The sequence below is a fragment of the Carlito syrichta genome, unplaced genomic scaffold (assembly GCF_000164805.1).
Source record: "Carlito syrichta isolate Samal-C Ts95f unplaced genomic scaffold, Tarsius_syrichta-2.0.1 Scaffold104742, whole genome shotgun sequence".
Taxonomy (NCBI): domain Eukaryota; kingdom Metazoa; phylum Chordata; class Mammalia; order Primates; family Tarsiidae; genus Carlito; species Carlito syrichta.
This window is the reverse complement of record NW_007048838.1, coordinates 78192-104851: the sequence shown is the minus strand read 5'-3', so window position 1 is coordinate 104851 and position 26660 is coordinate 78192. Positions and strand designations below refer to the sequence as shown.

The following is a 26660-nucleotide window of genomic DNA, read 5'->3' as shown; positions in this document are numbered from 1 at the left end:
ATAGTTTTTCCAGTTCTCCATAATCAACCTACCGTCTTAACATAGATTTGGAGTGTTAAAAAAATCATCGTATTTGAGAAAATAGCTTTCTTTTACCTCTCCAATCATCTCTTTTCTGAATCTTTCTTTAATTTCAATCAGAGTTTCTTTGTGACTAGAGTCAAGTTTCTTTTATGTATTCAGGGGCTGCTTTTGTAGTAACAGAAGTTACCACCTTTTTCATTCTCTTTGAACAGTAAAATTTCAATATATACACTGTTCCTTCTTGGATGACTTCAAAGAAGTTCATACATTTGATTCTTACCTATTGTGTTTCAGTTTTTATTATCCATTTCCCCTTCTTTTTTTCTATGTCAAGATATGGTACATTTTTTGCTTTAGTTTTTGGTCTATATATGCCTTATTTTGAAGGGTCATTGGTTTCATCTCATTTATTTTAAGCTTGCTTATTTTAATTCTTTTATACCATCTCTGCCAATCTCCAGAAAATAGCAAATATTTATTAAGCATATCTTGGCATGGGCTAGGCCCTCAGGATGTAGTTATAAGACATATTCTCTGAACTTGAGGAATTCGTAGTCTCTTGGGATAGAAAAATATCTCTGCATATAATAAATAGCAAATAGTATGGAACATATAATAACAAAGGAAAGGTGGGTGGTGGATAAAGCCTGAGCCCAGTCTCAAAGGATGAGTCAGAGGTGCCAAGCAGAAGAGGAGAGAGGGCATTTCACAGCCACCTAGTTTTGTTGAAGGCTGAGGATGCCAAGGCATGAGAGCACACATACTGTTGAGGGCATAGGGAGGTTCTGGTGGGTCTCCAGCAAGGGTGGTGAGTGTGAAAGTGAAAGGGAAGGGAGAGGACCGGTGCAAAGGTAGGTAGAACATTCTTGGATATCATGTTATCAAGAAGACAGCCTTCCTCTAATGGTACCTCATGTTGGTGTGTAATGCTACACGTGTTGGTGTAGATGCCTAGAGGAGGCTGGGCTGGGAAAGAGGGCTGATAGAAATTTCGGATGCTACACTAAATTCTGGTATAATTCCACTCTTTTCTTGATTGATACTTTCCTTTATTCCCCAAGTTTTGATTTCTAGATTCAGCCAGAAAAGTTCTTTCCTTAAAATAGTATCTCTGAATCAGTTTTAGCAGGATTCAGAAATGATAAACATTTACGATTTGGTCTTTCTTGATTTATTAATACATTGAGCATTCTACTACTATGCTGCAAAGCTGTCTATAACCTCTTTTTTCCCATCGTTTCGAGAGCATGTCTCTGGGTTATTTTGCAAGCAAGTGTTGTGTTGCAGCTTGCCTTCTGTATATGCCTGTGCCTTATTGCCTGTCATTTTTATCTTGTTCCACATTTTTGTGCTTTCATATAAGTTGGGGGTCTTCTTTTGAGTTTTAAGTGTGTTTTCCAGGTTCTTTGATCACACTGTGAACCTAGACTTTGCGTTGTCCTGGCTCCAGTTCATTCTGATTGCTCCTTTGTTATTTCACGAAGAGTCCTTTTCCTTCCTCCTTTTCCCTCTGTGGAAGCGCAGGCGCCTTCTCCGCAGCTCCTGCCATCCTGCTTCTCTCCGCCTCATCGACTCCCCATCTCACTTCAAATCTCAGTGGTAAACATATGTTCTCCCTTGTCTATACCTCTTAATTTCTCTTTTCCACTGTTATTGCTTTCTCTGTAATTGTATTATTTAACTTTGTTGAGCACTTTATAATATGGAAGATGTGGTTGAAAATAAAGCTGTATTATAATAAAATCATGTTGTATAAAGCAGGTTGTTTCCCAAGGAATAGGAAAGTCTCAAGATACAAGTTAAAGTGACTGTTGTTTTGTATTCTTTGATTGTGCTAGTATAAATATTGTGTGGAGAATTTCTTGCCTCATAATCATTGTTGATAAGCAATTGTATTAAACAACAAATGAAATGAAGATTACCCTGATTCTGACTTCTTATGAAATGGAAAAAATATTTTTATATGTTGTGAATCTTTAAAATTAAAATAACCTTTTGAATGTACTAGAAAAGGAAATGTCTCCTAAAGATACATTTTATAATCACCCTTTTGAACAAACTTAGTATTCCAGACTAATATTTATTTATTTGCACCAGGTGGGAGAAATCATTTTGTCTTTGAATCCCATTCTCCTCATAAAAAAGAGTTATTGTATCTTTTACATTTGGTTTATTGCCCATTGGGATATTCATTGGTTATCACAAATTGCCTCCAGGCCTTGGCAAAAGTCCAGACAGTACATGGACAATTTGGACTTCTGCATTGGTCGTTGCTAACCACATGAGTCCTGAGTCAATGGCTCCATTCCCCTTTTCAGCTTCATTTCCCAGAGAAAAGTAAAGGGAGCTGTCCTTTCTTCTCCATATGCTTTCCCCACCCCTAAAACACTTTTATGTGTCATCTTAGTAGATTGGAAGTGAGTTTAGAATCAATGAAGGACGTTAGCAGTGGGTTTGTACACTTCTCCTCTTTACTTCTGTGCCTTGCTTATTTTCAAAAACAGGTTTTAACTTCTGTCACATTTTTTGAATAGTACTGCTGGAAAAATAATAAATGTAATTTGCTTTTTCAGTATGTCATATACTGCTTTTCCTTCTTTTATGATTTCTTTTGCTATTTTTAGTTTTATTTAATAAAAAATCAACTTTAAATATTATTTTTATCCATAGTTGGAAAAACCCAAAGCATCCATTTTACATCTTTATATTGATGAACTTTGAACGTATAACACATATACTTACAGTTTGTAACTTACTTTTTTATATGTTGCCTCAATGCAGAATTTTACTTAACTTTAACACAGCCTAAAAATAATATTGGCCATATGACAATTGTACTGCTTTGATATTATAATCTACATGGTTAAAGCTAGCTAGCAAAACATTTATAAAGTTTGTGTCTTGATATACCAAATAGAATTTGATTTTCACAATTTGTCTCAATCTTCTTGCCAAGAATGCTTGTGAAAATTCACATGAATGATGGTATGTTATTTTGCAGATGTTTCTTTGGTTTTAAAAAGCTGTTTTGCTTTCTGATAAACACAGTTTTTTAGGAAAAGTAGGAGGAGCTTAGTTGAAGCAATTTATATACTGTGAAGTGCGAATTGATATCTAGAGATCATATAGTCAACTCATCCATCCAATTTGGCAGATGGTTTTCTGTTCTTCCCTTGAAGAATCCTGAAACAAAACATCCACAGCTATCCACACTAGATGATCTGTCATTTGAGTTGGATACTCATTGTATATTGTTCTTTATTTCTTTTCTTTTTTTTTTGAGTTGGAGTCTCACTCTGTCACCCAGACTGGAGTCCAGACGCAGCCTCGACTTGCTGGGCTCTGGCGATCCTTCCACCTCAGCCTTCCAAGTAGCCGGAATTACAGGCATGTGCTACCACGCCTGGCTGATTTTTTTTTTATTTATTGTAGAGATTAGGTCTTGGTGCCCAGGCGGGTCTCGAACCCGCGGGCTCAGGCAATCCACTCACCTCAGCCTCTCAAAGGCGTGGGATTACAGGCTGAGCCACCGAACCCGTCTTGTTCTTTATTTCTTAAATGTTATTTCTGCAGTTTAACTTTATTCCGTTAATTCTATTTATTTTCAAAAAGAGAGGGATCAAATTACTTCTTTAGAAAATAATTCTTAATTTACCTGTAGGCCGTTTGAAATAAAATATATATTTTAAAAGAAAGGCTGTTAGCATTTCAAATTTTGTGTTAAGGATTTGAGAGTTGCACAGTGGTAAATTTTTATTTGACAGATTTATACTTGTAGTTTTTGAAATATTTGAATAAAGAGTGGTATAACTAGATAGTTATTTTATTTTCCCCATATTTATAATGTGACTGCTAATTCAGCACTTAGTATTATATATCCTGAGGTTATTCATGTTTATTGACTCATGATATATCCCAGGAATATGTGCTACAGAAGCACCTTATTTATTTTAACAAATGCTTTGTTACTGTTCTCCAAAAAACATCCTGTTTTGAATATTATTTTTTGTTCTTGTGGTACAAATTTCTTCATTTGGTTAGTCCACTGACTGTTCCTTATTGTGACTCATTTTTCTATTATGGCCTATGATTTTTTTTTTCTGTGATGCATCTTTAATGCATATTTAGTCTGTTGTGTGTTTTGGAAGCATCCTTGCAAAGAAATTTCACATTTGCCTTACCAGCTCCTAACTTAGTTTTACCAGTTCAGGCCTACTTTTTTATTTTTATTTTTGGCTTGGAGATGGAGTGAGATTCTAAACCATGAAGGAAATGAAATTTAGGCCCATACTTTATGCATAGTACATAGCTAATAGGGTCCTGATTTCCTCTGGTTACTTCCTCCCATTGCCTCAGTTGATGCCATGCCTACTTGGGCTTCCTGGTCAGTGAGCTACATGTTCATGGTCCTGGTTTGATGGGTAGAGTGATTATTTCTGAGTTTTGACTTTATGAAGGTCCTTCCAAATGTGACCAGTGTCTTGAAATAACTTCTCTGCATGTTATAAAGTCCCCTTGAACCATTATGGTTTGAGTCATGTTATATTTGTGTATATTTTTATAGCTTTATAGGGCACATATACAGGCTTAGTACATGGATATATTGCATAGTAGTGGGATTTGGACTTGTAGTGTAGTGTACTTTTCACCTGAATAGTGATTGTTGTACCTAATAGGTTATTTTTCAACCCTCATCCACCACCCATACCCCTCCCTTTTGGAGTCCCCAGTGTCAGTTATTTCACTCTGTATGTCTGTGTATACCCATTGTTTAGCTCCTACTTATAAGTGAGAACATGGTGTGTGTGTGTGTATGTCACATTTTCTTTATCCAGTCGTATGTTGATGGGCACTTAGGTTAGTTCTGTGACTTTGCTGTTATGAATAGTTCAGTGACAATAAGCATAGGAGTGCAAGTTTTTGATATAATGATATCTTTTCTTTTGGGCAGTAATGGGGTTGGTAGATTGACTAGTAGTTCTGGCTTTAGTTCTTTGAGAAATCTCCATACCGTTTTCCATAGGGTTTGTAATAATTTACATTCCCACCAACAGTGTATGAGCATTCCCTTTTCTGCGCATGCTTGCCAACATCTGTTGTTTTTTGACTTTTTAATACCAGTCATTCTGACTGATGTGAGATGGTATCTCATTGTGATTTTAATTTCCATTTCTCTGATGATTAGTGATATTGAGCATTTTTTCAAATGTTTGTTGGTCACTTGTGTGTAGTCTTTGAGAAATGTCTGTTTATGACCTCAAAAGCAATGCATCAAAATAAAAAATAAACAAATGGGACTTAATTAAACTAAAAAGCTTCTGCATAGCAAAAGAAATAATCAATGGAGTAAACAGACAACCTATAGAATGGGAGAAAATATTTGTAAACTATGCATTGGACAAAGGACTAATATCCAGAACCTGCTTGAATGTCAAATAACTCAACAAAAAAATAACCCCATTAAAAGCTAGCTGTATTTTTAAACATTTCTGTGTGTTTAGGTCTGGCTGGGATAGAGAGGTCAAGGGTTGCCATTATATAATTTAAAATTATTTTAGACCCTTTTTTTTTTTTTTTTTTTTTTTAGTTGGGGTCTCACTCCATTGCCCAGGCTGGAGTGCAATGGCACAGTCAAGGCCACTTCAGCATCAACCTGCTGGGCTCAGGCAATCCTTCCACCTCAGCCTTTCAAGTAGTCGGAAATACAGGCACGTGCTACCATGCCTGGCTAATTTTTTGATTTATTGTTGAGAAGAGATCTCGCCAAGTTGCCCAGGCTGTTCTCAAACCTATGGGCTCAGGCAGTCCCCTCACCTCAGCCTTCCAAATTGCTGGGCTTACAAGCTTGAGCCACCGCACCTGGCCTACTTTAGACTTTTATAATTTTTTGTTTGCTTATCACCCTTTTGCCAACATGTAAATATTTTGTGCTTACTATATACTGAGTACTTTGAGAAACTAAGATCTTTAGTTAAATTCCCATCTGCAAGAAGCTTAATCTAGACCCTACTGAAGCTAAGATGTAGATCTGATAAAAATATAGTACCAGTAGGTGCCAGAGAGTAAGCCTACTGATGTGGAATAAAGTGGTTAGAAAAGAAATGTAGAGGAAGGGAAACTTAAAGTAAATATGAAGGGTGGTAAGAACGTGACTAGGTTTCCTGGGTTGGATATGAAGATATTGGTCTAATTTGAGGAGAGCTGTGAAACACCAAACCTAAGAATTTAGATTCTGTCTTGTAAATAAGAAAAAGCTATTGGAAATTTTGGGGTGGGAGAGACATTTAATGCAAGTAATGTCTTATAATCTTAGTGCTAACATTTTGGAAGGCTAGCTCATTGCTCTAGTAAAGAAAAGTTGGCACAGTCACTTTCTTTTACTTCATAGAAGTTAAACTCAAGACTTTACGGGTATAAAAATAAGTATGAGTTTCTTTGTGTCAAGAGGGCATCTACTTAGTGAGGATAAGGCCGGGGCTGTGTTATAAATGAGTAGAGTTGGCTGGAAACAAGGGTAGCCATCAGAAGAGCTTAGGCCTCTCGGGGTCCTCTTGATTGTTCAAATTTACAAACTAGATCAATTTTACAAAACACTGTTTGGCCCCAAAAAAATATGAATGCAAACATAGTTTGAAACAAAAGCTTTGATTTTGCAACCTCTCTATATAAGATTCATCATTATATTTTTATTAGATTTTGTGATAAAATTGTAAAAATATATATTATTCAACATTGCCCACAAGATTTAGGAAAAACATGGCCTGCTTTATTTGAAAGTTTGTGTCTAATAAATATTTATAATAATATTTTTTGGGGGATATAATAATCTTTTGGGGATATTTTGACTTCCTGAGTTGGACATAAAAATATTTCCCCAAACTCCTGTCTTACAGGTAAAAGAATGCCACATTTCAGCATTTGTACCTGAAATCAGCATGCAAGTTTCAGGCTACATGGATGAGTGCCAACTTTTGCATTTCCCATGTGTATCCTGTGACCATTATGTCTGGGGTGAGTGATTTCTAAGAGTCGCTGGCAACAAACCAGATGCCAGCCAGCCGTGGCCATGAACTACCCTAACAGATAATGCTAAGAGTTATAAATTAAACACTGTTTGGTGATCTGTGGTATGTAAGGCAGTTCATTTTGTTGGTCTGGATTAACTTCAGCACCAAAAAACTATATTCCCATTATGTTAAATCTGTATTTAACATGTTTAGAAGAGAGTAATAGTAATCATTTGTTGAAATGTGATATTATGGCAATTCCTAAGAATCTTTTGGACTTACAGCAGTATTTTAGTGACTCACTCTATGGATTAAATAGTTTTAATTTTCAAATTCAGGAATTTAATATTTCTTGAGTGATAGTTATAATTTTGTATAAAATAGGGTTTTGTGAACTATACATCTGCTGTTGCCTTATATTAGTTTTGCTTTCAGTATAGCATAAAGTTGTATACATTACAGTATTTAGTTTTCTTAAAAATACGTTAGCTAAATTATTTGTACCAGACATTTACATTTGTGGTTTAAATTTTTTCTTTTTTAATTTCATTCTGGGAAATTACATTGAGTGTAAAACCTGTTTGTTCCCTTATCCATGCATTTTCCTGCTTATTTAAATGATTTTACTTCACCAAGCCATTCATTTTTTAGAACATCCTTCAAAGAGTTCATGCATCTTACTGAGGACACCTGACCTTTTGAAGCTTCATAATTCACATCTAGATGTCACCAGTCTTTCCCATGTTAACAGTTCTGACTATGTTTTATTATATATGCCTTCGGCGCCGAGCCAGAACAGCTACGAGAGGAGAAATGATGAACAGCCATAGAACTATAGAATCAAACAACCGAACTTCCCCTCTCAATGCAGAGGTGGTCCAATATGTCAAAGAAGTGGTGGATTTCAGTTCCCATTATGGAAGTGAGAATAGTATGTCCTATACCATGTGGAATTTGTCAGGTGTGCCAAATGTGTTCCCAAGTTCTGGTGACTTTACTCAAACAGCAGTGTTTCGAACTTATGGGACATGGTGGGATCAGTGTCCTAGTGCTTCCTTGCCATTCAAGAGGACATCACCTAATTTCCAGAGCCAGGACTATGTGGAACTTACTTTTGAACAACAGGTGTATCCTACAGCTGTTCATGTTCTAGAAACCTATCATCCTGGAGCAGTCATTAGAATTCTGGCTTGTTCTGCAAATCCCTATTCCCCAAGTCCACTAGCTGAAGTAAGGTAAGACTCATTTTTCAATGACCTAAGTTAAACGACTGAAAGGTTTCTGCTGTTTTAACATTGGAGGTCTTTTTTTATCGGGAACCTTCTCTTAAATAATTTAAATGCATTTGATTTTAAACATTTTCCTTAGTTTCCTGATGGGAAAGAGAGATTATACATATGAAGATTTAATGTGTGCTTTATACCTGTAATACCTTAAAGTATAATATTCATTGATTGTGATATTTGTATGTCACAGATTTTACCAAAAATGACAAACTCAGTTTGAACTAATAGGGAAGTGGACCATTCTGAGAAGTTAATAGGAAGCATGACTTCAGAAATATTTTCAAACAGGCATCATGTTATTGCTTTTAAATAATTTGAACAACTCAAAACAGGTTTATTGAGTGATACTTCAGAGGAGGTCCTGAGGGGATTAGGTTTAATGTTTGTGGAATGTTTTTGTAATGAGTGTGTTCATTTAAAAATAAATGTTGCTTTAAGTAATTTCTACATTCTTTGTACAAGCCTGTTAATTTTCCTAGCAGCTCCTTTCTCTTGTTGTTCAACCTCCTAATTTTTACAGATATAATCTAAAAAGGACATAACGTAGTCTTGCGCGTACCCTGTTCTCCATGCGCCTAGGATCCATTTTTACCCTCAAAACACTTCATTCAGCTTTCTTTGTGTATTTCCAGAGTTTATTTGTGCAGATACAAACAAGTTGAAATATATATATTTTGTACACAAATGTAAGTGTACTAATCACGGTGTTCTATACCTTGTTTGTTACACTTAGTATACATATTGGATCTTTTCATATATGAACAAAGGGACCTTCTTCATTCTTTCCTATGGTTATAAGTAATGCATAGTATGTATGAGCCTCAGCTTATTCACCAGTCCCCCATTAATGGGAACTTAGTTGCTTCCAGTCTTTTGCTAGTACAAACACAAATGCAGGGAAAAAAACCTCACTATAAATCACTTCAGATGTGTGCAAGTAGATCTGTGGGATAGGTTCCCCGGAGGGTTGCTTGGCCAAGGGTAATTTGATAATTTTGTAATGTTTAACATTTGTAACTTTTAATAATTTAATTTTAATTTTTAGCATTTGTAATTTTGATATATAGTGCCAAATTTCCTTCAAAAGAAGCCATACTATTTATATTCCCACTAACAGTGTATGTACATGAGTGTTTTGCCAAAGCCTTGCCCACAGAGTATGTTAATAAATTTCAGTATTTTTGTAGTTTAGTAGGTGAAAAATGTTATTTCATGTTAACTTTGTTACAATTCTTGTATTGTTCCTGAGGTTGAATATCTTTTCATATGGCTTAAGAGCCATTTATATTTCCTTTTCCTTGAACTATCTGATCATATTATTTATTATTATTTATATATTATCATATTATTTACCCATATTATTTACCCATGGTTCTTATCAGTTTTTGGATCCTTATATCACTTTATTGAATCACTCATTTATTACTTATTTTAGTGCCTACTATGTGCTAGATATTGTTCTACGTATTGGAGATGTGTCAGTGGACAGTGAAAAAATACACAAAAATCCTCAACCTTCTGATCTTTTTCTAGCCTGAGTGCAGCTCTTGGGCACATGTTAAACTCTGGGACCCCAGGTGCCAGTGGAGGAGGAGTGAGTTAGGGATCAGCTGCCACCTCTGTGACATGCTGCTTCTTTGATGTCTGTCCCTCAACTCCAAGGGAACACCTCCACAGCCTACCAGAAAACAGAGTGCAACTTAACTGGGAGACTGCTAGGATAATCTTTAGTTGTTTTTTTTCAGAACTACCTTGCTAATTCATTGTAAGCAATGTTATTAATGAATCTTTTTTTTTTTTTAACTCAGAAAGCCAGTATTCTTTAATACACAGATGTTTTTTCCCTGAGAGGAAAAAAATGTAGTACTTTGGGCAGGATCTTTTCTTATATGAAAATTGTTTTATTAGAACTGTCATTCATTGCCTCTTTCTTACAGTTATCTCCTTTTTTTTTTTTTCCTGCAAAGCTGAACAGATTTGGGGATGAGATCTATGAAACATGTAGTGTCTTTTTTCCAATGTAAAACTTAATGACTGTTTAACTGATTTTGAGTGCAAATCATGCTCTTGGGTTCCTGAGAGTTATAAATGTGCGGCTGTGATTAAAGTTAAAACTTTATTTATAGATGTACTTCTAATTTGCTTTACTGATTTTTAGCTCTATTCTGCAGAAATATCACTAGATTTTAAGAGAAAAAGAATGAGACCAATATATCTTACTGCAATATAAGAAAGACCTTTTTAAATTCTGCTGATTATGAAATCAATAGATGTTTCATTGTTTAAAAAAAAAGAGGTAAGAGCACACACAAAAAAGAGAGAGAAAATATATACACAAAAAGCCCTATAATTTTTCTGCCCAAATTTATAACTGTTAACATTTTGGTGAATTTCTTTAGACAATCAGGAACATTTATTGAACACCTTCTCTGCCAGTTCATTGCTAGGATCAAAATAGAGAACAAGACAAAGGTAACTCTTGTTCTTTGAGCTTATAGGCCAGTCTGGAAAAGGACCATGAGATTGTAGGGAACATGTATTGGCAAGGAGATAACCCAATCTATGGGGCTCAAAGAAGGCTTCCCTGAGGAACTGACTTGCCTAAGATCTGAGGGTTGAGTGAGGCGCCTGTGTGGATAGAAAAGGGGGAGAGAATAGCATATTCAAATGTGAAAACATGAGGTGAGATCCTGGTGTTTGAAGAAGTGAGAAAAGTTCAAGAATGTAGAGAATAAGCTACTGAGGGCTGCCAGCATGAGAGTGACATTCTTAAGATCTAAATTAGTAGTGTCTAGACTTTGAGATTTCATAAATATTTTAGATCAAGTTTCCCAGAAGCAGACCTTGAGACAGTGAGTCAGTGCAGTTTACTGTGGAAGTGCTCCAGGAGAATCAGTCAGGATGGTTGGGGGTAAAGCATAATGGTGAAGTCAAGTGTGGATGCAGTTTCATATGAAGTCCCAGTCTGCAGGGAGGCAAAGTTGCTAGGATCTGGAGTCTTACACTCCTGCAGTCTTCTTCAGTGGGAAGGACTGAAGGTCTTCCAGGTATATGCCACTGATGAAGAGGCTCCAGAGGCCCAAGTAGTTCTGTGAAGAAGGTTACAGGTGTAAGTGCTTAGGAATGAAGCAAACCCATCTGGAGGATGGATGGCACATAGAGCTGGGTTGGGGTGGTCAGCTACAATAGACTAGTAAACATGGTAATGATTATAAAAATTAGGGATTTTTAAGTTGTGGGATTATTTACTTTGCTAAATTAGCATACATTAAAAATATAAGTGAAAATACCAATCTCATTTGTCATCACCATTATCGCATAAAAGAGACTTCAGTTTATATGGAAATGAGCATGAACAGAATCTTCACTAAAGAGCAGTTAGCAATTTTACAAGAACATTTATGTGTGAGCATGTTTTTTGTATATACCAATGCACATTTCCTTTTCACAGTTAATGATGGAAAACTCCATCATGCACTTTGATTGGGGAACCACTGGGTTAGAATGCCTATTTTAATTGAGCACACAGGTTTATGCCCACCTTAGGAGTTATCAAACAAGAGTGTGTTGGAGTAGCTCAGGAATTTGTTCTTAGAAAATGGATCTCTTACAGCCCTAGAACATTCAAAATGCAAAAGTAGTCTTTTCCTATTTCATCTGATTGCATTTCTTTGTTCAGTGAATGAAGTGGAAAAGTTACAGGAAGTTCTACCAGATCTCAGTCTTTTGCATTTTTTTCTCATGCTTTATTAAGAGGAAAAGAAAAAATGTAGTTTGGAGTATTCTGGTCCTGAGGATAATGTCTTCAGTGGATGCTTGTACAAAAGTCCGAAAATTAGCTAGCTCAGAGCTACCATTTAGAAGAAAGAGGGAAAAGGAGAAGGAGAAGGTGACAAATTTAGGTCACGTGAAATAAACTGATTGGAATAAAGTTATCTGGAAGTGAAATGTAGTGGTGTGAATTTTTTTGTGTTCAAAGCACTTCAAATATATGTAATGTTGACATTAAGAAAGCCGGGAGAAAAAAGAGGCTGTTACAGAGAGAATTTGCTACCAAAGTGTTTCACAAATTTGTCCAAGAAACATGATTTTGTCATTTAAATCAGAATTGACCAGGCTTTTCACTGGCTAACGTTTTTTTTTAGCAACAGGTTGTTAGTTTGTTAGTTTATAATTAAAGATGGGCTGAGAGGCAGGGAGTGAGTAGATACATCTGTCAGAATACCAGATTCTTTTACTTCTATTTATTTTCCTATACTATCCCTTTCTTTTCAGATAGTGAAGTTTAACAAGGTTGGCAAGAGAACTTTCTTTACTAAATACTAGATATTCTTACTAGCAGGAGAAGTTTTGGTTACAGGGATGTTTGTTGTACTCATATGTCTGACTTCAAACCTGACTACAAGTTAGAAATCTTGCTTCCTCTGGTTTCCAAGAATGAAACATCTCTCTTCCTCTCTTGTCTACCGGCAGCCTCCTGATTGCCCTGGAGACGTTTCTCAAAGGTATAACAGCAGGTCAATAGTCAGAGATCATGACTTGTTTATTGTTTCTGAGCTCAGGACACACGGCAGTCATTCAGTGCAGTCAACAGAAAGAGTATTTTGTGGGCTCTGTTGGTTACCATTCCAGAATTGAGTGCTCCATATGCGGATTGAAGCACAAGGTGAAAGGGATTCTAGGCTGAATTTTGCACATATGAAATTTTAGATTTAAAATACTTTAAAAGTATATTAGACTTTGTCAGAGTTCTCCAGTAGATAAATACAATGCATGCAAAGAATGGTAAACATGTAAAGGTACAGACTACAAGGCTATAACTTAAAGGAGTTTAATCCTGTCAATACTGCTTCAGGTCTGGGGATTTTAAAAGTTGGAGCTATCTCCAGAAAAGTGTGTGTGTGTGTGTGTGTGTGTAGTATGTGTGTGTGTGTACCTGACTGTGTGTACGTGTACCTGCATATACATGTGTGTATGTTTCCATTTGCTTTCTTGTTTTCATTGACTAGTTTTTAAGATTCTGGCTTCTGTTTTTCAGAACAAAAAGAAATTAGTGTATTCTCTTGTTGGGTAAACTAGATGCCTTTTTCTTTTTAACTTTGAAGTAATATGTTCTAGGTCTATTGGGAAATTTTGAACAAAAATTAACTTTAATGTAGATACCACAAAATCAATTTATATTGGTCTCACAGTTATATTAACTTAAGTGACCGCAAGCCTATAAAATAATTTTGTCTTTTTAATCAAGTTTTTTGTTACTTTCTAGGTTATCCACAAAAATAAAAATAAAATATAAAAAAACTGATTCACTTGGGAAATTTTTTTATATTTAGATATATTTTTAAATCTTTCTAAAAACTGATAAGATCCTGATGTTGTTCTGTTTAAGTATGTTATAATTTTTGACTTCCAATATATGTGTAACTATATAATATTCATGCTCTATAGAAGTCAGAAGCAAAAATGATACTAAAATAGCATTAATCCTAATATGTTTAAACCCACTAGAAGTGTTAAGGAAGTCATTTCAAAGCATCATCTTAACCTTGTCTATTTTGCATATTCTGCAAGGTAGATAGAGAATTCAGTAGATTCATGCATTATTAAAATAGAATATTTATGCTTTAATCAATGCCTTTCTTTAAGATATTTGTACTTTTATAATTTAATTTACATCATAATGTATTTCAAATTATACACAAAGAACATGTATTGTCTGCATATTATTTATTACAAAGCACCTGGCGAAGGTTATTTCTATATTACATTTTCAAATGTGTTTCTGCTAAGCCTCACAAAAGCTCCTCATTGGAGCTAAACTATAAGGTAGGCTAGTTTAGTACCCGTGTGCTGTGAACCAGTGCAGGCAGTTATTTTACAGGGTTCTGAATGGTCCTCGTTTCTTGGACATGAGACATTCCTCCAACATTATCTGGTGTCAGTTTGCAGTAGCACCAGAAGAATGAGTGAAACCAAATTTTGGATTTCTTCATGCATGTCATGATTTACTCTGTGATTCTTGGAAATAAGCCATCCCAAATCAGGCTTACATTTTCCCACCATTGTTTTAGATGTTTTTTTGCGTCAGTTCCCTGTACCTACATGACTAGCTCTATTTTACTGTATAGATTTACATTAGAGTATTCAGATTAGTTCCATTGTTGAGAACTTTTGACTTTAGCATATTTGCTAAATATATTTGCTAAGGGATACTTCTTAGGTTCAGATCGGTGCTCCCAAGTTTTTTTTTTTTGTCATATCATAGGAAGAAGATACCCAACCTACTTTTCTTTCCTCTTTAAACCTGCCATAGTCTGCTCTGTTCCTAGGAACTCTTCCCTTGCCTCCCAAGATTTATTATAGAGTACGACCAATTTTCCTATTCCTACTTTCTTTTTGTTGTTGTTGTTTGAGTCAGGGTCTCACTCTGTCACCCAGGCTGGAGTGCAATGATGTGCTCATAGCTCACCACAGCCTCAACCTCCTTGGCTCAGGAGATCTCCCACCTCAGCCCCGTGAGTAGTTGGCTTTTTATTTTTTGTAGTGATGAGATCTCGCTATGTTGGCCAGGCTTATCTCAAACTCCTGGGCTCAAGCAATCCTCCCACCTCAGCCTCCTAAAGTGCTGGGATTACAGGTATGTCTGCCTCTGTGGTCATTCTTGTATACTATGGCATAAGCTTTTTTGAAAGTAGTTTGTAATATATAGAGAGACTTAAAAATATGCTTATTCTTTGACATAAAATCTTTACTAAAAAATTCTGCTAGTCAAAGCAAATAATTAGGAATAGAGGAAAGATGATTATTGAAGTATTTTTCGATCTGTGCTTTTAATTTTCTTTGCTAAATTAGGAAACAATATTAGAGAAATAGTTAATTGACATGAGAATGCTTAATACCTGATGATACTATGTGAAGAAAAATCTTTAAATAATTTTGGAAAATAGTTTTATAAGAAGACTTAGATGAGATGAAATATGAATTAGGCTTTGAAATATAGATGGGAAGATAATAGTAGGTTGGGCATTTCATTGGGGGCAGACAACATGAGCAAAGACAAAGAAAGGTAGAAGTAAGTTTGTATGGAAAGTCATGATTAATCTGGCTGGGAAGTGGGAGTTCATTTGGAGGGAGAGGAGAGAACATTATTTACCTGTTATGTGTTAGATATTTGCTTGGAACAGGAGTACAAGGATGTATAGAAGATGAAAAACATGGAAATTCAGGAGAAGGGCATATATAAACAGACAATTTCCTGAAAATTTTCACAAAACGTAATGACTTGATAAAATAGAGAAAAAACATCAAAGATAACATGAAAGTTTTGTGTCTATATTAGGCCCGTCACACAGTGGGAAAGCTGGTTCAGTAGATCATTGTGAGGCAAGATGGCCAGTTTGGTTTCTGTAGTTGGTTTAGAACATGTACAAGAGAACCTTATCCTGTGTGGTTTATCCTCACTTTGGGTTTACATATCTCGTAGAACTGAATGTTGTTCTTCAGATACGTCTAACTACATATTCCAATCTTTAATTTGACCAATGTGAAATTTGCAAAAAAAAAGGACTGTTTGGGGACTTGTAAAAATAATTTAAGTAATAAGGTTTATGTGGCATTTAGGTTCCCCCCCCAGGTTTTTCATATCCTGGAAACAATACTTATGTTTGATTCTGTTCACCTTATTTGATAACTTTGTTTCACACTGTGATGTATTGGGCAAGGGGCCATAACCATAAGGTGCCAGTAAATCTCATTCTAAACTGTATTATAGGGAAGTTTCTTTTTTTGGCAGATGGGAGATTCTTTGGTCAGAGCGACCTACGAAGGTGAATGCTTCCCAGGCTCGCCAGTTTAAACCTTGTATTAAGCAGATAAATTTTCCCACAAATCTTATACGACTGGAAGTAAATAGTTCTCTTCTGGATTATTACACTGAATTAGATGCAGTTGTGCTACATGGTACGAAGGATAAGCCAGTACTTTCTCTCAAGACTTCACTTGTTGACATGAATGATCTGGAAGACGACATCTGTGAAGAAAAGGATGGTTGTGGAATGGACAATCTTAACAAAAAGTTTAGCAGTGCTGTCCTCAGGGAAGAGCCAAATAATGGGTATTTTGATAAACTACCTTATGAGGTAAGCCAAAAATGTTCCGCAGCAATATTGGACATACACTATAGTTTTTTTAATGTTTAAATACTAATGTTTATTTTGCTAGATATCATCAGAATTGGGTATTGGTAAGGTGTATGTAATCTGATGTGTTGTATATTTTGCATTTGGAAAAACTAGACAAAATGATGTTTAACTAATTTCACTGCTTTTGTTTTGGATTAGCTTTAGTGTCTCTGGAGAAACTATTAAATATATGTTTTTATATCACTAGTTAACAATGACTAACTACATAAACCAATAATAAATTGTACTCCACTTTAATTCACATTATACCATGTAAATATGGGCAATACATGCTTAACTTTATATCAGTTATGTTAAAGATGCTTTGCTATAGAAATAACTAGTAATAAGATTGTGAGGTAAACACTTATTCCTTTTAATAGCCCGCAGTTTCTGTGTCATTTGTTCTCTACTAGTTCTAGTCTATATTCTTCTACCTATAGTTTTACCTGTAGGAAGGTACAGAGTGCTTTGACCTAGGAAATACTTTTTTGAATGTCTAGGTTGAAGTCTTGCTTTCAGTGTGTCTCTACAGGGGTGTTTCTGTGGTAGAGGTAGCATACCAGGCTCTCAGGCATCAAATGCCAGTAGCATTCCAGAGCCCTGTGACATCAAAACCTCTCCCCACCGGTTTCCAAATAGTACCTGGGGGTGAGAATAGGGTCAGGCATTTCTGTCTCCCACTGAAAACTGCTATGTGGTTAAAGCATATAATCAATTTCCTTTTTAAGAAAAATATGTAGAATCAAATTTTAACCAACTTTGATATCCCCCTTCCAAATTGGTGGGCATTTCAGATTTCACTGTATAGTACAAATAGTTTAACCTGCATGGAATGATAAGGCAGTCTCTTGAAAGCCTAACAGTAATAGCACCTATAATGCCTGTTTAACATTTTACAGTTAAAATGCTATGAAACATCTTGTGAAGTCGCAAAAGTTGCCACATAAAGATGAATTTAAGAGTCCAAGGTAATTCAGTCAGTAAGCCACATGAGTAGCATCCCACCTAGGCCTTCTCAGTCGAGTCCTATATTATGGACAGGAAGCTTCCCAGATTGGGCAAGGACATTTGACCCTTGATAGGAGGAGAGAGGAATGATGATGGAAGAGTTGAGTCTGGGGAGGCAGGGGAGTGTGAGACCCTGATGGTGGTGTTCTTCAGGGCTCTGAGGAGGGTCTGTCGTGCTGCCGTGGGAGAAGTTCATCTGAAGGAGTATCAATCACTTCTTCGATTCTTTCCCACTTTCTAAGACTATAAAATAGAAATTTAGATTGAGCAAATACATTTTAGATCGTTTATTGAATTTTGTCCAGACCTGGAACAAAATGCCTGGCACCTAGCATTCAAATGAAGGGCAGAGGGGAACATCAGGCAGATAGAAGAGAATGTACAAAGGTGAGAAGTGAAACTGTGACTTGGGAACTCCAGTATTTCAGTATGGCCAAACCACAGGATTTGATAGGGAAGCTGCAAGAGGTGGAATTGGTTGGAGACCCCATTCCATGTACATAGATGACTGATTGGAACTCGCGTGGCAGGGCACAACCACTCCGCTGCATCAGAGAGGGCTCTCTGGATTTAAGCAAGAGGTTTGCGTTTTATGCCTTCAGCCAGTGGTCTTCAAGGTGCTGAATTACACAGTGGTTTCAGGGTGCTCCAGTATTCAGCAAAATTAGTTGAGGGGAGTCACAGATACTTTAGACTTTGTAAATAATTTACTTTTGCTAAAAAGTTAGAGCATGCCCTTGAGTAGGCAGATAAAGTAAAAGCATCAAATTTCCTTAATCTGTGTATTCAATGAGGTCTCAGTTAAAATGCAAACGGAATTTTTTAAATTGAAAAGTTCACCTAAAAAAGGAAAATATTCAGTAAAATTCTAGAACAGAAGAGTGAGGGAGAGACCTTAGTCCTGATCCTCATTTGCAACCAGGCAATCGACTGAATTCCAGCATATACTTTTAAACATTTAGAATAATGCTTATTTATTTTACCTAGAGGGCTATTAATATGGGAGAAATAATGAGTAGGTAAATGAACAGAATAGAGTCCAGGAACAGACCAAGAGGAAAGAAGGAAAGGAAATATATTGGCAACTCCTTTGGGGAAGGATTAGCTTCCTGTAGCTTAAAAAAAAAACTGCAAATAAAAACAAATAGTTCTGTACCTTTTTTTTGGTTTGTTTGATAAGTGTGAAAGGGTACTTTTATACAGTTTTTGTGGTATATGAATTGATGTGAACATTCTGAAGGGCAATTTTGTACTTGTATCAAAACTTTTAAATATATATAATTTACCCTAAGAATATATTTGCAAAGTTTGCCAAGATGAAAATACATACACAATATTACAATGATATTGCCAGAATATTTGCAACAGGAGAAAAGCAGAAAATACATCAGTGAGAAAATAATCACATCAATGAATTGGATTGTGGTGGGTCTGGATGTGTATATTTAGAGTAAGATCTACATGATATATCATTAAATGTGAAAAGCAAGGTACTGAACAGTGTATACAGTATCATTCTTTTAGTGAAAATCCAGTCATACATATTTATCTGGAAGAGATCAGAAAAACCTTTAACAATGCTTACCTCTGGGGAGAGGAATTGTTAGATGAGAATTGAGTGTAGAGAGGAAGAAACTTCTTATTTTCTACTTTTTTTCAATGTGAAAGTTTTCTAATTTTTTACTTGATTGTTTTGTTTGTGTAATATTTTACAACAGGTTTATCTAGATGGTGAGATTTATTAAATAAAAAATTATTCAGTTGTGATAGGTATAGGGACCACTGCAATGGGATTTTGTGGTGGGGGAGAGAGATTGGGCTCATTTCTGAATATAGCATGGGCAAGTGGGAATTTATAGCCAAGGAACAGGTTGGGAAGCTCAGTAGATAGAAAATCACTAAGAGGAAATATCAGGAAGAAGGGGTATTCTGGCTAAACCCTCTTTAAACTTATTTTAAAGATCATATTTTTGTTACTCTGTGGTTTGTAATATTTTGGCCTAAAACCATAGAATTCTGACCAGAAATTAATACAACACTAAGATAACAAAAAAAAATGGAAGAAGAGTATTTATATTTAGGCTAATTACAAAACAAAAGTTCAGTTAGATAAATACACTGCATTGTATTTTTAAAAGCCTCTTCACCTAAATACGATTTTTAACATTTAGCAAATAGTTAATATTTTTTGTCTTTTTTTGGGAGGGGGGTCAGAATAGGCTGTTTAGCAGTACTTCTTTGAAAACTAGTTTAGAAGCCCCCAACTGTTAAGAAAAAACAAATCTTGGATTAGTTCAAGGAAATAATTTTGATTAGAGATCACAATGTCTGATTCTGTCTACTTGATAACATTTGTATCTGTTTATTACTCCTTCATCAAAGCCCTTATTTTCTCTTTTCTGGAATTCTACATTAGCGCCCTGGGTAGTTTCTCTTCCTGCCTCCCTTCTTCTAGTAGCACCCTCTGCAATGATCTAAAACACAAATCTGACCATGTCACTCTGCAGTTTAAAATCCTACAAATGCCTCATTGCTTTTAGGACAAATCCAGACTCCTCTGTGAGGCTCTTCATAACCCAGTCTTTACTGCTAGACTCTCTCTTTACTTGGTTTGCCCCTAACCCTTTAAAACGGAACCTTCCTGGAATAGGCACACTGTCCCTTGAAGTCAGGCCTGTGGCTTGTGTTAGGGTTTAGAAGCATTCTGTGCATCTATCAAAACTATTAAGACATTTCATTGTACTTATCAATCCCCACTGGACCAGAAGCACTTTGAGAATGAGCACTCTTTCCTGTCACCAGTGTCTAGCATGTAGCAGATGTTCAGTAACTGTTGAGTCCATGAAAAACTGTACTACTCAACAGATTACCAGAATGTCTTTATACCCTAAGAAAATGAATAGTCAGCCAGGTACGGTGGCTCAAGCCTGTAATTCCAGCACTTTGGGAGGCTGAGATGAGAGGATTGCCTGAGCCCATGGGTTCAAGTTCAGCCTGGGCAACTTGGTGAGACCTCATCTCTAAAATTAATCAAAAAAATTAGCTGGGTGTGGTAGTGTGTGCCTATAGTTCCGGCTACTTGGAAGACTGAGGTGGAGGGCCGGTGCCCAGTGAGTTGACACTGGGGTAGCTGTGAGCGTGCCACTGCACTCCAGCCTGGGCAACGGAGTGAGACTCCAACTCAAAAGAAGAAAAAAAAAGAAAAGAAAATGAATAGTCAGCATGAGTTGAGTATGCTTTGAAGAGTTTTGAAATGCCATATAGTCAAATGTATGTGTGGTTTCTTCTCATTTTAGTAATTCTGTTGAATATTGGTTTATTTACTATGTGAATATATTGTTATAAAATATATGACGCTTTATTTCTTATTAGATCACGTTATATGCTTAATAAAGAGATGCTTACTGTTTTTCACTCTTGATGATCTTGGTTTCTCTGTCTTATGTAGCTCATTCAACTGATTCTGAATCATCTTACGATACCAGATCTGTGCAGATTAGCGCAGACTTGCAAACTGCTAAACCAGCACTGCTGTGATCCTCTACAATACATCCACCTCAATCTGCAGCCATACTGGGCAAAACTAAATGACACCTCTCTGGAATTTCTACAGGCTCGATGCACTCTTGTCCAGTGGCTTAATTTATCTTGGACTGGTAATAGGGGCTTTATCTCTGTTGCAGGATTTAGCAGGTTAGTGGAAAGACTTGTTGAGGTTTTTTTTCCCCCCCACCAGCAGGCTATATTTTACTTTGTAGTATTCATAATAAAAGTTTGAAATTATATACTATGTATCTTACAGAAATAAAAAAGAAATGTATTTTGTGTATTATCATGTTCAGAATGCTGCTGCTTATAAAAATGAATGTATCTTACGATTCTCTTCAGCTAAATTTCATAACATGAAGGGTAACTGTATTACCTCATATTTTTATAGTCTCTCATAACTTTCAACATAACTCCTGTTTTTTTCTTTCTCATATTTTCAGCACAGATGATTAACACATTTTAAAAACTATTTCCAAATCAAAATCTACCTCTCTAATGTGATTTGTCAGAAATGGAAAACAATTTATTATAGAACATTTTAAATTAAATCTTAATTACATGTGCAATACATCACCTAGATTTAGAAGCTCATTTGAACTAATTATGTTGAAAATGCAATTGCATGCTAAATAGACGACCACACTTGCAGACCTGCCCAGGTGTTTCTGCTCCTTTCTATTTAAGCATTTAGTTTCCTTACTATTAAATGTCACCTGTTAAACATTTGAAAGCTTGCACAAGTGCATATTCATTTACTAATGCCATAGTAATTTTTCTTATGCTACAAACAGGTGTTTTTCTCTTAACTTTAATGATGGTTGTTCTCATTGTATGTTGTATAATCCCACCATTTTTGTGAATTTAAATAATGGAGTAGAAACTTTAGGGAAATTATCTGTTATTTTTAATTAATGAATACACTTTTATCCTGATTTTTAAAAATGAAAAATGAACTACACCTATCCCTTCGTGTACCCCCAGTGAACACATTCTTGAATAGTGGCTTATGAATTAGAAATTTGTATGGGGAGTCTTGTTTCCTTTTGACTCAGATTGTAAAAATAGAGATGAAGTTTCAGAAATAAATGTCTGACATCATTAGATCTGGATGAAGTAATAATGTTTGCAATAGTAATAATTGTTCAAAATGCTAACACTGATAGTTTATGCATCATAGTGAAAAATAACGCAAACAACATATGTGGAAGCCATGGATACAATGAATTTCTTTCTTTTTCTGCAAGAAGTGGAGCCAGGGAAGGGGACTCATTGCTAGACATTTAGCAGCTGTCCAGTGAAACACAGTCCTTTCTACTTCTCCTTGCCCCAAACACACACACTTCAGCTGCAAATTTTTTTCTCTACTAATGGGACCAAGAAGAACTGAAGCAAATGTTAGCGATAAATATTTAGAGCATATATTATCACAAACAGGCTTAATGAATATGAGATCAGAAAGAACAAATGATGTCAGTAAGCATTATTGTATATTATGTGGACCTTTAGAGTAATTTAATTACCTTCATAGCTCTTTGCCAACGTTTTCCACTCTTAGGAATTTATTGTTTGTTTTCACTCTTTGTGTGCAAGGCATGTAGTGGATATTGTTGATGATGTAAAGAGATTTGTGAGATACGTAATATAGTTTGTGCCGTCAGGCTCAGAGAAGATAATGAAACTAATATAAACGTATGCTGTATATATTTTATAAATAAAATAACAAAGTGATAACTAATGATTGCAGACAGTAAAGAAAACATTGCTGGTGAGTGACTGAAGTCCAGCTTCTTTGGCAAAATGCTTCATAGGTAGCCAGGTGTGATGGTGTGCGTCTGTAGTTCCAGCTACTTGGAAGGCTGAGGTGGAAGGATCGCCTAAGGCCAGCAGGTCAAGGCTGTGGAGGCCCTGAGCATGCCCCTGCACTCCAGCCTGGGCAACAAGAGTGAGACTCCAACTCAAAAAAAAAAAAGCTTCATATGACCATGATAGTGATGAGTGAAATGTAAAGGCCATATTAAACCAATTCTTAGAACTTTCTTTATGTAGCTTATTCTGGTGCATGAGAAGAAACATTCGTTGTAAAAAGGAAACTTGGCTGTACTGTATTTTAAATTTTAGGTAATAATGGATAAAGATCTTCTTTTGTAAAGTTAGAGCTCCAATTTGCTTTTTCACCAGCAATTTCTCTTCCATTTCAATTCATCCAGGTTAGTTGCTGTAGGACTGCTTGAATAATCACAAAAATGAATACATAAATTTAAGTTCTCCTTATTTGCTATAGTATTTCGGCCAGTAAAACCATAAATCTTGATAGCATTCCTGAATCATCACTATTCTTATTAAGAAAATAAAAAGTTTAATAACAGGGAGAAAGGGTCTTTTCTTGGGTGGGGGCATATTGGATTTTGCCTGCTGATTGCTGTTGGACCCCATGACTTGACTTCTGAATTGATCCTCATTATGGCTTGTAGGCGGTATTCCCAGAATAAACAATAAATATTCATCGCTTGATTATTAATGAATAATCTTTAAATAACTTTGGTCTATTTATGCTTATTACTGTGAAGATGACTTATTTATAATACTTTAAAGAAAAAAACCACATTTTTAAAACTAGAGATCAATGTTGATGAGCTGCGTTTTGAGCATGTCTTTGGGAAAAAGTTTGATGTAGTTTATATTTGCTGTCTAAAAACATTATCCTTACACATTAAAACTGTTTAACTGGATTTTATTTTATTTTTTCTTTTAAGTATGTGGGGTACACTTCAGGGATAGGTATACAAATGTTCATTGTGCAGGTCCCCTTGTTGATGAGGTATGTCCCCCGCTCCCCGGCAATTTCCCACTACTGCCAGTCTTGCCCCCGCCCACCCCTGGCAGTTTCACACTACTGCCAATCCCTTTATTATGGTATTACAATAGTTGTTCAAGGTCCATTTATGAGTGAGAACATGTGATACTTGATTCTTTGTTTCTGTGATAGATCACTCAGTATTATAGATAGCTTCTAAGTCCATCCAGATTGCCGCAAAGTTCATAATTTTGTCCTTCTTTATGGCTGTTTAATATTCCATCGTGAATATGTACCACATTTTTTTATCCAGTTCTCTTTTGATGGGCAGCAATGTTGGGTCCATGTTTTGGCTATTGTGAACAGTGCTCCAATAAACATGCATGTGCAGGTATCTTTTTTTTTCTCTTTTAATTTTTATTTTGAAATTGTGGGGTACAATTCAGGGTTAGGTATAAAATGTTCATTGTGCAGGTACCCTTATTGATAAGGTGTGCCACCCCTTCCCCAGGTGGATATCTACTACTGTCAGTCCCAGCTACCCACTCCCCACCCTCCTCCCCGCAGTTTCCCGCTACTTTCAATCCCTTTCCTACAGTAATACAGTAGTTGTTCAAGGTCCACTTATGAGTGAGAACATATGATACTCAGCTCTTTGTTTCTGTGAGAGATCACTCAGTATTATAAACTCTAATTCCATCCACGTTGCTGCAAAGTTCATGATTTTGTTCTTTATGGTTGCATGATATTCCAAGTTGGAACTGGCAGCCAATTCCTGATCAAAACCCAAAGTGCCCAGGCCTTAGGAGATAAGATAGATAAGTGGGACCTCATTAAACTGACAAGCTTTTGTAAAGCCAAAGAAACCATGAAGAGAGCAGGGAGACAGCCCACAAACTGGGAAACGATATTTGCCAACTTCATGTCTGACAAAGACCTTAACATCAAGGATCTACAAGGAACTCAAAAGTGCTGAAAAGAAAAAAACAAAGAGCCCCATTACAAAGTAGACTAAAGATATGAATAGACAGTTCTCAAAAGAAGACATATGAGCAGCCAATAGACATACGAAAAAATGTTCAGCCTCACTAGTCATCAAGGAGATGCAAATTAAAACTACACTGATAGACCACCTAACTCCAGTCAGAATGACCATCATCAATAACTCAAAAAATAGCAGATGCTGGAGAGGATGTGGCAAAAAGGGAATACTTCTACACTGTTGGTGGGAGTGTAAACTAGTACAGCTTCTGTGGAAAACAGTGTGGCGATTCCTAAAAATTGACCCTCCATATGACCCTGTAATACCCTACTGGGAATGTACCTAATCCCCCTACTGGGGTATCTTTTTCATAGAGTGATTTGAGTTCCTCCGGGTATACCCCCAGTAGTAGGATTGTGGGGTCATATGGAAGATTGATTTTTAGATCTTTTAGGAATTTTCCACAGAGAGGAATTTTCCACCAGCAGTGTAGGATCTTCTCTTTTCACCACATACTCTTCAGCATCTGTTGTTTTTTGAGTTATTGATGGTGGCCATCCTGACTGGAGTTAAGTGGTATCTCAGTGTGGTTTTAATTTGCATTTCTTTGATGATTAGTGAGGCTGAGCATTTTTTCATGTATCTGTTGGCTGCTCACGTGTCTTCTTTTGAGAAGTATCTATTCATGTCTTTTGCCCACTTCTTAATGGGGCTGTTTGTTTTTTTTCTTTTTGGCACATTTGAGTTCCTTGTAGATCCTAGGTGTTAGGCCTTTTTCAGATACATAGTTGACAAATATTTTTCCCAGTCTGTGGGTAGTCTCTCCACTCTCTCATTGGTTACTTTGGCTTTGCAGAAGCTTGTCAGTTTGATGAGGTCCCACTTGTTTATCTTATCTCTTACGGCATGGGCACTTGGTTGGTGTTTTGATCAGGAATTGGTTGCCAGTCCAATTTCCATAAGGGTGTCTCCTGCATTTTCTAAGGTTCTTAGTGTTTGAGGTTTTACTTTTAGCTCTTTGAACCTTTTAGAGCTGATTTTTTTGTATATGGCGACAGGTAGGGGTCTTGTTTTTATTTTCTGCATGTGGTTAGCCAGTTTTCCTAGCACTATTTACTGAACAGGTTCTCTTCTCACCAGTGGTTGATGGTGGAGGCTTTGTCAAAGATGAGTTGGTTGAGAAATTGATATTTTGCTTCTGGAATCTCTGTCCTGTTCCATTGTTCTATATGCCTATTCTTGTACCAATACCAGACTGTTTTGATTATTGCATCTTTATATTAAAGCTTAAAGTCTGGGAGCGTGATGTCTCCTGCTTTTTTTTTTTCCCCCTGAAGATTGTTTTGGCTATTCATGGTGGTTTGTTTCCACATGAATTCCTGTATTGTCATTTCCAGGTCTGAGAAGAATGCTGTTGGTAATTTAATGGGTATTGCATCAAATTTGTAAATTCCCTTGGGTAGGATGGACACCTTAACAATGTTGATTCTTCTAATCCATGAGCATGGAATATTTTTCCATTTGTTTGTGTCATCTTTGATTTCTTTGAGCAGTGTTTTGTAGTTTTTGTTGTAAAGGTCTTTGATTTCTCTGGTTGGGAAGATGCCAAGGTATTTCTTTCTTTCTTTTTTTTTTTTTTGAGTTGGAGTCTCACTCGGTCGCCCAGACTGGAGTGCAGTGGCCGCTCCCGGCCACCGCAGCCTCGCCTGCTGGGCTCCGGCGATCCTTCCACCTAAGCCTTCTGAGTAGCCAGGATTACAGGCATGCACTACCACGCCCGGCTGATTTTTTTTTTATTTATTGTAGAGATGAGGTCTCACTGCCCAG

The 26660-nt window shown here is 36.3% G+C and overlaps 1 protein-coding gene across 1 annotated transcript in view; it reads left to right on the top strand.

Moving 5' to 3' along the window:
- The window catches only part of FBXL4 (F-box and leucine rich repeat protein 4), an 81702-nt gene that overhangs the window by 12175 nt on the left and 42867 nt on the right, over positions 1-26660 (top strand). Inside the window, exons 2-5 of the mRNA XM_008065803.2 lie at positions 6918-7035; positions 7683-8266; positions 16110-16455; positions 20957-21201. Of these exons, the coding sequence (XP_008063994.1) occupies positions 7755-8266; positions 16110-16455; positions 20957-21201 (1103 nt within the window). The 5' untranslated portion in view covers positions 6918-7035; positions 7683-7754. The remainder of the gene's footprint in view (positions 1-6917; positions 7036-7682; positions 8267-16109; positions 16456-20956; positions 21202-26660) is intronic.